General features: G+C 38.0%; 1 protein-coding gene across 2 annotated transcripts in view; it reads right to left on the reverse strand.

Annotated features, from left to right (window-relative positions):
• Window positions 1-13,555, reverse strand: part of PIAS1 (protein inhibitor of activated STAT 1) — a 138,101-nt gene that overhangs the window by 4,032 nt on the left and 120,514 nt on the right. For both annotated transcript variants that reach the window (XM_003418380.4, XM_064267339.1), the window contains exons 10-13: window positions 10,525-10,655; window positions 9,608-9,788; window positions 3,281-3,423; window positions 460-497 (exon numbers count right to left, since the gene is read on the reverse strand). In XM_003418380.4, the coding sequence (XP_003418428.2) occupies window positions 460-497; window positions 3,281-3,423; window positions 9,608-9,788; window positions 10,525-10,655 (493 nt within the window). The remainder of the gene's footprint in view (window positions 1-459; window positions 498-3,280; window positions 3,424-9,607; window positions 9,789-10,524; window positions 10,656-13,555) is intronic.

Here is a 13,555-nt window from a genome sequence, read left to right on the forward strand (position 1 = left end):
CAAATGGCCTTATGTTATGACCTTTGCTCTTGAGAGACTTATTGTACCTGAAGCTAGAAAAAAAAATCCAAAATAAAATTTTATTGTTTTTGTTTTAATTTGTATTGCAAACAAGTCTCAAAATTCTATATCCAAAGAGGCATATGCTCAGAAGAAGCACGAAATGGCTTCTCTTAAGGAGATATTTGGCCAAGAAATCTATCGTCAATATGACTGACTGCCCCGTTTCTTTACAAAGCGGTAACGGAAAGCGACAACTAGACACTGTTCTTATCATTTACTCAGGCGCAGCTAAAACAAAGGGATTCTTAGTTCAATCCTTCAAAACGTAACCATAAAGGGTATGAACACACTGAATATTCCAAGGAAACTTATTTTCTTTCTCTCGGCTACATATTACACTTCTAAATATTTTAATGTACAATTAAAATAACAGTAATTTTTTTTCATAGAGCATACCTGATTGTCTCCTGATAAGAAAGGAAAGAAATCTAATCCTGTAGGACAAAAAAATTATTTTAGTTTTGAAAAACATAAAAAGAAAAAAACCTCCCAAATGCCCCAACAGTTCAAAAACAAATACAGATCTTAAATGTTATGTCATTTAGGATTTTATTTCAACATGAAGAGGTGAGCTGAAGCAGGTTTATGGTCTTCCATCTCTAGATTACTAAGGCTGACACCCAAGCTTTAGCAATGATTCCCCATCCCCGTCCATTTGTAGGACTTGGGTCATCGCTGCCCTTCGAGAGCCAACACCGATCCCCTCAGCTGGCAGGGCACTTTCCACGAAGTGCTTTCAATGACTGTTCTTAAGTAACTGTTCAGTCTGCTCTAATTTACCCCTCACAAACACCTCATAGGTGTGTCATTATTTTTGGCCTCACTATGCAGAGAAAGATTGAAGTTGGAAGAGGTTAAGCAAATTGTAGCACAGATTTTCTGTACTCCACTGCTCTTTCTCAACTTGCCTTGCTTGCCACCTCACTGCACTTGTCAGCAGACTCTAACTCAGAGACTCTCAGTGGCACGAGGGTGGAAGAGATCTGAGGGGTGCCTGAGAGCTGGGATGCTGGTTATTACAGAAGGCCCAGCCCTGATCCCTGGCTGCCAGGGATTTGCTGCAAGCAATGCTCTTTCAATCAACCTTCCTGTCCAATCTGCCCATGTGTACTGAGTTGTAATGTGATGTGTAATGTAATGTGTAATGCCACGAAGTACAAGTAAGCCAACATGAATAGAAGGCCTCATTATGATACCTAATCTTTGGGGGAAAGTACAACTAGCAGATGTAGATACGAATATGGAACACCACACAGATTCTAAAAGGTATGTTGTGTGAGGATCCATTCACTGTCAACATTAGAAGAGATCACGATATGAGGACAGCAAAACACACAGCACTGGTCCTCGACAGTGAGATCTGACAGTGGGCTAAGTGAGATAAAGGGCTGCACTATCCGACAGAGTAGCCACTAACCACAGGGGGCTATTTAAATCTATTAAGATTAATTAAAAATTCAGTTCTCCAGTCACACTATTGACATACATGGCTAGTATTGGTCAGTATAGATTAAAACATTTCTCTCATCACAGAAAGTTCTATTGGACAGTGCTCAAATAGGATTTTCATAACAATCACTAAGAATTCACTCAACTTCTATGCTCCATGTCCATCTGCCAGTGGCCCTGGAATTCTCTGTACGATCCCACAAGCCTAAAAGGAGGAAACTTGACTACTCTTTGCTGACTAGCCACTGTCTATGAGGGCAGGTCCTGCCAATGGGGCCAGTTAAGGAAGATCTATAGGTTTTCTAGCCAGAGAGATATGGGTCTGGTGTTGCTGGGGTTGGGCCAGGGTTCACCCAGCAGGAAGTGAAGAGGCTAGGAAGGAAGTCAGTATGCAGGCTTGCTGGCCATAGACCTATTTTTCTCAGTGGTGAAAGCAGATTAAAAATTGGTACGTGTCTATAGGTGAAGAAGAGAGAGAAGGGGAGAGTGACAGGATCTAACATTAAAACAAGCACGAAAGTCACTGAATTCATGAACACCCTTTAAAGTAAAATACCGAATAAGAAATAACAATGGAAATTCATGAGGCAAATAAAATACGTACACACTTGCCACACAAAGTTCCCATTCTGATTTAGTTAGCAGCTTGCGAAGCCTTAAGAAAGAGCATTCTAGTTAACTGGTTCATTCATCCCCACCTCCAACTCAAGATCTTCTTAAAATACAGAACCATAACTTTTCAGAGGGAAGTCATACTCACTTTTACTTATTTTATGTAATAACACATCTTTTGAATAAGCCAGCTGATGGCTAAACATTCCAAACAAACAATATCCAAATTATGTGCCCTGTTTTTAACCACAAAACCATTAATCACAAATTCATAAGTAATGTTCTTGATATATTAAACGAATAAAGCTAGTTGCAGGGAAAAAAACACTTTTTCAAAAAAACAAAAACCTTTGTGTGCGTATTTCATACATGTAAAAAAAGGTCTGGAAAGATATCTAACAAACTGTAAAGTGTAGTTGAATATTGTGAGGTGTGGGAATGGGGAGGGGTGAATGGAAGCTTTCACTTTATGTTTTTGTTTTTTTTTCCCCTTTCTTTTTGAATTTTCTATAATGTGCATATACAGATTTTTGTAAAAAAATTTTTCTTAGATTATATGGCTAATATACAAATTACTAAATTAGAAGATACATAAGCACAAGTAATAATTCTTTTTGATAATGCAAATGATTACTGTTAACTCGGAATACATTGTACAAATGAGCACACTGATGTTTTAAACTACCCTTCAAAAGGATCAGCCTCACTCAAACAAAAATTGAAACTTTCAAATGTCTGAATTCCAATGTGTCAATTCTCAAAGATAATAATACAACTGAGTACCTATACTGCCTGCTGCATTATAACTGGCATCAGGGAAATGAAATGAATGTTCATAAACATCAAAATTCAAAGCAACATATTGGAAGCCATCCAAAAACAACTTGTAGGGTACTCTGAAACTCATAAAACCTAAAGATCACTGTACTAGTTTTACCACTGGTAGTGAAACACTGGCTACACATGAAGGTACAATCAAGGACCGTGGTCTGTATCTATGACCACAGTATAAATTTCCCCTAGTTCCTTGGGTCCAAGCCCTTATTATCCCCTAAATTTTTTGATTCTTCTTTAGACTCACCCAGAAGAGAACCATCTATATAGATCAAAGGCATTCATGATACTATTTAACAATACTAAAGAGTTGGTGACTCACCTTGTAAGTCATAAGGCATGGGGGTCATGTGGAAAGGATGCCTGTAGTCTTGGATAAGGGACGTGTTAATGTAGCTCGTGTCTACAGCAGGGAGGCTTGGAGTACGGGACACTGGAGACGCTTGATGTTGAAGACTTAAAATGCTATAGGAAGGAAAGGTTTGCACCGTTTCCATGAGTAAGTTGAAATTCTAAGTTTAACAAACAAAAGAGTTGCATTTATTTCACAAGTCCTACCTTCTGTGCTGGAAAAACAAACAAGCAACGACAATAATAGACAAGCAGAGCAATGCATAATTTAAACTATCCACGATTATTAGGAAATAATTTGTGTACATTGTAGCAGTTTGCAGAGGTTATAGGGAAAAACAGATGTAATGACATTCAACATCCACAAGCCACTAGCTGTTCTGGGAACATCATCACCTACACTTTCAGAATGTAGGGGAGAGATGTGGTTGAGCTAATTCAATGGGATGACAGAAGGGTATCTACAGCAGTGGAAATTCTGAAACCCTTTTAAATCAAGCACTGAAGTATTGACAGAAGTCCCTGAGTGGTGCAAATAGCTAAGTGCCTTGGAAGAAAGGCCTGGTGATATGCTTCCAAAAGGTTACAGCCGTGAAAACCCTATGAAGCACAGCTCTAGTCTACGATACATGGGGTCTCCATGAGTTAGAACTGACTTGATGGAAACTGGTTTGGTTTTTTGGTTTGGCATGGTGCCTACTAAAAAGTATACGTAGATCTTAGCAAAGACGATACATACAAATAAGACTGGGGGAATGCAGCAACCTGAGCAGTTAGGAGTTAACCTCTGGCCCACCAACTTGTAAGCTTTGTAAGAACAAAAAAGCTGGATCGTGTCTATCTGGGTGTATCTAAAGCTTAACACAGCCATCAGCACACTGTTTGCATAAAAGACCTCGCCGAATGAATGAAAGCAGCGAGGCAAGGAGAAGAAATGCTCCAAAATGAATAGAGAGTTTTAATAGGGAGAATAGTATCACCGAAAAAAGAAAAACTTCTAGAATAAGAGAGTGAAGTGTTCAAGTAACCAAGGGTCAAAATCTTTTGATTTTTTTAACCAAAAATAAAGAAAAAAGCAAAGATGAAGAAGAAAGGAAAAAAAGGAAGAAATTAAATTATCTTCAAAAAGAAAGAACTGAAAATAGTCCCAGGTGGAAACATAAGGGTCATATTCTAGCCCAACTACACAAGAGGCTATAGGCAATATTTCACTTATAGGCCCACGATAGGCCTATATGTTTTATAAAATAAATAGAAACGAAGAAATAAAAAAGAGCCTGTCTTTTGTTTATAAAACTTCATTGAAAGTACTAGGGATGTGGGAATGTAATCTCAATGGTACAGAATATTTCAAAAGACATCAAGGTTAGATTTCCAGAATAGAGGTGTAGTTCTAGCCCTCCACCACGTTTTTATGAATGGGATATGAAGCATAAAACACTTTCATCCACTCCATAAAAAATGTTTCATCTAATGGAAACTTTAATTAAACCTCTTCCATCTATAAAAAGGACCAGTCTCCATGAGCTGGGCTCTGACAATGCCTAAGGGATTACAAGAAAAAAGAAAGCAGTTGAGATGCTAGTGTTTGAAAACATCTCAGTATACCAAACAGTACAGGAAATTTCTGGATGAAAGACTAACTAGAAGCACACTCAGTGACCGAAGACGGCAAATGTTTTACATTTACTGGTGTTCGCTTCTTTCTGACTCTTAGACGGCGCCTTTTCTTTCATTTTGTTATAATATCCTAAAATACATTTCCACCTTGACACAGTAAAATAAACAAAAACAGTATGCTGGGTTTATGTTGCTAGTTATTGGCTAGTTGCTACTGTAAAATGGCCATTAGTGTTGAGTATGACATTACCTTACTTCTAAAAATGACATACACTTTTCAGGTTTCCTGATTTTTATCTCAAAGCAGAGAAAGAAAGGCCTGGCATTTGCAAGCACTCTATCTGGGTTTGATTATTCACTGGGAAGCTCAGGAAGTAGTTAATGCAACTAATGTCATTTTCCAAACATAATAAACATAGAGTTGTATTTGGAGAAAGAGCAAAGTAAATATTCAAAGAAGAAATATTAGATTTTGAAACACTCGACCGTTTCCTTTAAGAAAAAAATGTGGTCAGAAAAAACAATACATTGCAGTTTATATATATACATAAATGACCACATAAATATACATAAATGACTATATATACTATATATATACATAAATTGGAAACCCTGGTGGCGTAGTGGTTAAGTGCTATGGCTGCTAACCAAGAGGTCAGCAGTTCAAATCCGCCAGGCGCTCCTTGGAAACTCTACAGGGCAGTTCTACTCTATCCTATAGGGTCCCTATGAGTCGGAATCGACTCGACGGCAGTGGGTTTTATACATAAATGACTATTAGTATTATAAGGAGTAGAACTAACATATATAATGATGCACCTAGCCCATAAATTATTTATACTCAAGAGGTTTTTGAAACGTCTTTTAATGCTGCAATTATGACATTAAAAATCAGGTGACAATACACATTTGGTCATTCTGTGATTTGATATTACATAAAAATTTTATAGAAAATTGTTTTAAATACGTTAGCTTCAAGTAATTTGGCTTTTTTTTTTTTGCTCCTACACAAATTTATAAAATAAGCTAGAGTAATAACAAGGCCAGGCTTGCTGGGTAGCAACCATCAAAATAGGCTTTTACCAGAGGCAATGTTCACAGGGTAGGATTTAAAGGAGAGTTAGCGTGTAAGCATTTGTGTTTTTTGGAATAATACCGATTTTAACATCTTCATTTCTGTTTTTCCATAGTATGGTGAGATGAGCTACTCTAGAACAAAAATATCAACCTTTGTAATGCTTGACTGTATTATGTAGACTCCTGAAACAGTCAAGGTCCTGACAAGTGAGAAGCTACATTTATTGTAACTGTGCTGTTTTATCGCTACAATTTTATCTTTCAAGTAACTACAAATATATTCAACTATAAGGTCTTTTAATCTCATTATGTAATATCAAAACTGAAAATGATTTGGCTCCAAGAAGGGAAATGTCTGCTCTTGGACTGGTGTCAACTTTCCCTCCTGAACATGGAACTCTATAACAATGCCATCCATGGACTTGCCTTCTTAGCCTTAAGTACATTCTATCTTGAGGTACTATTGTTGGTCAGAAAATTTTTTCAGTAGTTCTTATTCAGTTACAACAGGCCATGTGATCCTACCGATACACACCTGAAGAAGGGCATGTCTACTTCTAGATTTACCTTCGTATACCCAACTGTGTCCCCATGTGTCTGTCAATTTGTCATACTTTGGGGGCTTGCGTGTTGCTGTGATGCTGGAAGCCGTGCCACCGGTATTCAAGTATCAGCAGGTTCACCCATGGCGGACAGGTTTCAGCTGAGCTTCCAGACTAAAACAGATTAGGACGAAGGACCCGGTGGTCTACTTCTGAAAAGATTTAGCCATTGAAAACCTTATGAATAGCAGCAGAACACTGTCTGATATAGTGCCAGAAGATGAGCCCCTCAGGTTGGAAGGCACTCAAAAGATGACTGGGGAAGAGCTGCCTCCTCAAAGCAGAGTCAAACTTAATGACATGGATGGAGTCAAGCTTTCAGAACCTTCATTTGTTAATGTGGCATGATTCAAAATGAGAAGAAACAGCTGCAAACATCCATTAATAATTGGAATGTGGATTGCACGAAGTATGAAACCAGGAAAATTGGAAGTTGTCAAAAATGAAATAGAACACATAAACATTAATGTCCTAGGCATTAGTGAGCTGAAATGGACTGGTATTGGCCATTTTCAATTAGACAATCATATGGTCTACTATGCCAGGAACGACAACTTGAAGAGGTATGGTGTTGCATTCGTCAAAAAGAACATTTTAAGATCTATCCTGAAGTACAACACTGTCAGTGATAGGATAACATCCATACAACTACAAGGAAGACCAGTTAATACGACTATTATTCAAATTTATGCATAAACCACTAAGGCCAAAGATGAAAAAACTGAAGATTTTTACCAACTTCTGCAGTCTGAAATTGACTGAATATGCAATCAGGATACATTGATAATTACTAGAGATTAGAATGTGAAAACTGGAAACAAAGAAGAAGGATCGGAAGGTGGAAAATATGGCCTTGGTGCTAGATACGATGCCAGAGATCGCGTGACAGAATTTTTCAAGACCAACAACTTCTTCACTGCAAATACCAACACAAACAGCAACTACACATATGGACCTGGCCAGATGGAATACACAGGAATCAAATCGACTACATCTGTGGGAACAGACGATGAAAATGTTCAATATCATCAGTCAGAAGAAGGCTAGGGGCTGACTGCAGAACAGACCATCAACTGCTCATATGCAAGTTCAAACTGAAACTGAAGACAATTAGAGCAAGTCGACAAGAGCCAAAGTACGATCTTGAGTATATCCCACCTGAATTTAGAGACCATCTCAAGAACAGATTTGACACACTGAACACTAATGGCCAAAGACCAGACAAGTTGTGGAATGACATCAAGGACATCATACATGAAGAAAGCCAAGAGGTCATTAAAAAGACAGGAAAGAAAGAAAAGACCAAAATGGATGTCAACTTGCTCTTGAACGTCGAGTAGCTAAAGTGAAAGGAAGAAATGGTGAAGTAAAACAGCTGAACAGAAGATTTCAAAGGGAGGCTCAGGAAGACAAAGTAAAGTATTATAATGACATGTGCAAAGACCTGGAAATGCAAAACCAAAACGGAAGAACACGCTTGGCATTTCTCAAGCTGAAAGAACTGAAGAAAAAATTCAAGCCCTGAGTTGCAATACTGAAGGATTCTATGGGGAAAATGTTTGGTTCCATAGTTTACTTGGATCCACAATCAACACCCCAAAGGATGCACTGCACTGGGCAAATCTGCTGCAAAAGACCTCTTTAAAGTATTGAAAAGCAAAGATGTCACCTTAAAGACTAAGGTGCACCTGACCCAAGCCATGGTGTTTTCAACCACCTCCTAAGCATGTGAAAGCTGGACGATGAATAAAGAAGACCAAAGGAGAAGTGACGCCTTTGAATTGTGGTGTAGGAGAAAAATATTGAATATAGCATGGACTGCCAAAAGAACGAACAAATCTGTCTTGGAAGAAGTAGAACCAGAATGCTTCTCAGAGCAAGGATGGCGAGACTACGTCTCACATACTTTGGGCATGTTGTCAGGAGGGCTCAGTCCCTGAAGGACATCATGCTTGGTAAAGCAGAGGGTCAGCAAAAAAGAGGAAGACCCTCAATGAGATAGACTGACATGGTGGCTACAACAATGGGCTTAAGCATAACAATGATTGTGAGGATGGAACAGGACCGGGCAGTGTTTCGTTCTGTTGTACATAGGGTTGCTATGAGTCAGAGCTGACTCGATGGCACCTAACACCAACAACAAACCCAACTGTGCTAAACTGTGCCACAGCAGAACATGAGCTCTTTTTGCTGAGCATCTCTGATGTGTCTCGTGGGACTAATAGTCTGCTTTAGAGTACAGCTAGAGTTATACACTTGTTATGCTACCCCTACAAGGTATTAATAAGCTCCTTAAGGTTAGGACTGTACTTTTTCATTTTACCATCATCCGTAACTAGCACAGAGAGTTTTACACAAAGTACATACCAGTGTTTCATGAATTGAACTGAAGCATAACCAAGCATGACTGACATGAGACTAATAGAAAATATGGAAAATAAGCTTGCAAATTAGAAACTATTGTGTATTGTAACCTAAGTCATCTTTGACCTCCTTCATTCCAGCCTCATACAGATCCAGAGGCAGATTTAAAGCATTCATCTGATGTTCTTCTGCTTTCCGTGAGAGAAACTCAACACATGGTTAATTTTACAGCATACATTTTTCCAGTTTGAGTAAATGCTCTAAATCCTACATGCAGCACCAGGATTACCTGGGAACTTATTAGAAATACAAATTTTCTCAGTCACTACTCCTGAATCAGAAGAGGGGGAGGAAGGAGTGATGTATGTTTTAATAAGTGCGCCAGGTAATTCTGATGCACACCAAAGTTGGAGTACTAGAGTCATCTTTTGGTATGATGAATACTGTACCCAAGTGACCCCTTTAATGTATTATCCCAATCACTCAAGAATATCTGGGAAAAATTCACCTATACTTTGATTGCTAAGTTAAGTTTTACGATCGTGAATAATCAGTTTATTTGGTAGGTCTTTTAATCCCTATTGCTAAATTAACTTTCAGGACTCTCCCCAACCCCTTTTGGTCTCAGCACTTACCCTTTATTATTCAGTGGTGACGTGGGAGATAGGGAAGGACAGGTCCTCTTGGCAGATGGCTCTTCTTCCTCTTCATCAGATGAACTATCTATGGTCAGGTCAATCACCTCTACTTTCTTGTTTTTATTTGAGGACTGGTGGTGAGAAGCCACCTGATGCTCCAATGTGGAGCTCAAGCATCCTGCATAGGCGTGATTAAGACACAAGGGAGAGAACATCTATGACTTTGCTTCTTTTCTCAGTGTCCCTATGGATTAATTCATCAGTTACAGCTTTGATTCACAATATTGCTAGGGCCAGGGAGTAGAAGAATTAAAATTGGCTCTGTTCCCCTAAGCTTTATTAAAACTACTACTTGGTTATTGTCTGTTAAAGGATTTTTTTTGGAAAACCATTCTGAATTAGGGCAAACAATCAAAATGTAAGTCTTAAGTCCTCCTCAGCATAAAAGCCGTTTGAAAGCGAAGACTGTGTGTTATATATGTTTATCTGGACAGTACCTGACATATTTAAGAAATATCACGGTGAAATTCCTAAAAGCCTTAGCACCCTTTCAGCAAAAAACATACTAAAAGCCAGGGGAAAAAAATGCAAATGAAAAAGGAATGTTCACTATTCAGTATCAATTCTGTTAAAAATTTAAAAGGATACCATTTCAAAAGAATGACTTTACAAATAACTTATTAGATTATGCTACTTTGAAATCTTGTATCAGAACATTTTTAAAAGCTGGCAAAAAAGTGAATTTAAAAGGAGTCTTACTACTTCTGAATATTTAACCAATAATTTAATAAGTATTACTGAGGTATTCATGAATTGCTTACTGTTTTTAAAATTTTTACACATTTTAATATTGAAAAGCAAGGCTTTACAACATCAGGAAAATTGCACTATCCTTTTGGAAAACTAACACTCACCATCAACTCCATTGTAAGAGGCAGAAACTTCCTGTACTTCCTTTTTTGATCTCATAGGTGCCCAAGAGCCATCCTCCTTAAACTGTATTTCATCACAATCTGTACAGTATTTTAGGATTTCCATAAACAAGCTATAAAAAATAATTTGTCCTTTGAATATCACATTTTAAATGAAAATAAGTTAGAATTATTACTGTTCATATTTTTGTTCAAAGGTATGTTCGCCAAAATACAAAAACATTCAGATTTTCTATGTTTTGTACAAATATAAATGAGGAACAATAAAGTAGAATAGACAAGTTATATTTATTCTCAAAATTTAATGCTGACTAGGAAAATAGTTAAATTATGGTACATTTATACAACAAAATATGAGGTCATGAAAAATGAGGGTTTCAAAGATTACAGCTATTTTTCTTGTTTATACCGTTTTTCATATTCCAGATTGTCTACTAGCATGGCTGATATTTTATAAACTGAATATATACAAAAATGTCCATCAAATGTTAAGCATCCTTGATTTCATGCAGACACTAAAAAATGATATTTGCAAAGAGTGTATAAAATTAATAGTAAAATTCTTGGGTTACAATGTTAAATTAAACCAAAGGATAAAAATTATGAATAGCATATAATCACAATTATATAAAAACATGTTGTTGTTGTTGTTAGGTGCCGTCGAGTTGGTTCCGACTCATAGCGACCCTATGCACAACAGAATGAAACACTGCCCGGTCCTGCGCCATCCTTACAATCGTTGTTATGCTTGAGCTCATTGTTGCAGCCACTGCGTCAATCCACCTTGTTGAGGGTCTTCCTCTTTTCCACTGACCCTGTACTCTGCATGATGTCCTTCTCCAGGGACTGATCCCTCCTGACAACATGTCCGAAGTATGTAAGACGCAGTCTCACCATCCCTGCTTCTAAGGAGCATTCTGGTTGTACTTCCTCCAAGACAGATTTGTTTGTTCTCTTGGCAGTCCATAGTATATTCAATATTCTTCACCAACACCACAATTCAAAGGCGTCAACTCTTCTTCGGTCTTCCTTATTCACTGTCCAGCTTTCACATGCATATGATGCGATTGAAAATACCATGGCTTGGGTCAGACGCACCTTAGTCTTCAGGGTGACGTCTTTGCTCTTCAACACCTTGAAGAGGTCCTTTGCAGCAGATTTGCTCAATTCAGTGCGTCCTTTGATTCTTGACTGCGGCTCCCATGGCTGTTGATTGTGGATCCAAGTAAAATGAAATCCCCTTGACAACTTCAATCTTTTCTCCGTTTATCATGATGTTGCTCATTGGTCCAGTTGTGAGGACCTTTGTTTTCTTTGTGTTGAGGTGTAATCCCTACTGAAGGCTGTGGTCTTTGATCTTCATTAGTAAGTGCTTCAAGTCCTCTTCACTTTAAGCAAGCAAGGTTGTGTCATCTGCATAACGCAGGCTGTTAACGAGTCTTCCTCCAATCCTGATGCCCTGCTCTTCTTCATATAGTCCAGCTTCTCGTATTATTTGTTCAGCATATAGATTAAATAGGTGTGGTGAAAGAATACAATCCTGACGCACACCTTTCCTGACTTTAAACCAATCAGTGTCCCCTTGTTCTGTCCGAACAACTGCCTCTTGATCTATGTAAAGGTTCCTCATAAGCACAATTAAGTGTTCTGGAATTCCCATTCTTCGCAGCGTTATCCATAGTTTGTTATGATCCACACAGTCGAATGCCTTTGCATAATCAATAAAACACAGGTAAACATCCTTCTGGTATTCTCTGCTTTCAGCCAGGATCCATCTGACATCAGCAATGATATCCCTGGTTCCACGTCCAGAAAATTAAACACAGTTTTTTCTTCTGTTGCTGTTGTTAGCTGCTGAGTTGATTCTGACTCATTGTGACCCCATGTGCGCAGAGTAGAACAGCTCAATAGGGTTTTCAAGGCTGTGACCTTTTGGAAGCATATCACCAGGCCTGTCTTCCAAGGTACCTCTGAATAGTCTGAACAGCCAAACTTCTGGCTAGCAGTCAAGTGCGTAACTATGTGTGCCACCTAGGGACCAATTTTTCTTTATACACACACACACACCTTTTATAACAAGAAAAAAAATCCCTATGGAAGGATCTAAAGCTAAATATAGTTGATAAAATATTACTCTTCAGTTCAGATTTAATAGTGATAGTTGTCATCTTTGAAAAATTAAACATAAGACCATTTACGTTATATGTTTATTTCTTGCACAAGAAGTTTGACATCTTTTAAATCATGGACTATATTTGCATTGCTAAATATATTCCACTTCTTGTGTGACACCTTCAGGCTCCTATGTTTTTTCAGATACTAAGGTGCCTTCAATGTTTTGCTAGAGAATACAGGAAATAGTAGATCCTCCTCTTCACAGTTTGCTACCTTTGTTCAGTGTTAAAGGAGGCTAAAGAGTAGGGAGAAATTTACAGGAACATTCCATGATGTCTGACACGACAGAAAAAACACAGGAGTATTAAAAAAACAAGTGATTATTGTGATACTGTAGATGGACAAGGAAGAAAAAGACAAACACTTCAGAGGAAAAAAAAAAACAAAGTAAGCTGCTATTCACTTTTCTGATCAGTCTCAGGAGCCCTGACAGAGGGAGAAGAGGCGTGATGGGCCAGGACTAAAGCTCAATCCAATCTTGAGAAACAGGCTAACGTCCATTAAAAAAGCCCAATTTCTGGTGAGCTTAAATTAACCATAGTTTCACAATCCTTTCATTCTTTCTCCAATATGTTCTGTATGTCTGGGTATAGATGGACTCATGCTAGGAAAAGGAGTAAGTACACTCTTGCTTAGAACTACTGGTGCTTTAAACGTCAGGAGGTACTAACAGTGAAGTATGCATCTCCGAAACAAGGGACATCAAGTTAAAAAAGAAAAAAATATTCACAGGATCACTGAGCTTTGAAAACACTGATTTCTAGAATCACGAGAATTCTAAAAATATATAACTTAGAAAACACTAACTGTTAATATTTTTATATCAAACCTGAGGGGT

Source organism: Loxodonta africana, chromosome 13 (genome assembly GCF_030014295.1).
Source record: "Loxodonta africana isolate mLoxAfr1 chromosome 13, mLoxAfr1.hap2, whole genome shotgun sequence".
Lineage (NCBI taxonomy): Eukaryota > Metazoa > Chordata > Mammalia > Proboscidea > Elephantidae > Loxodonta > Loxodonta africana.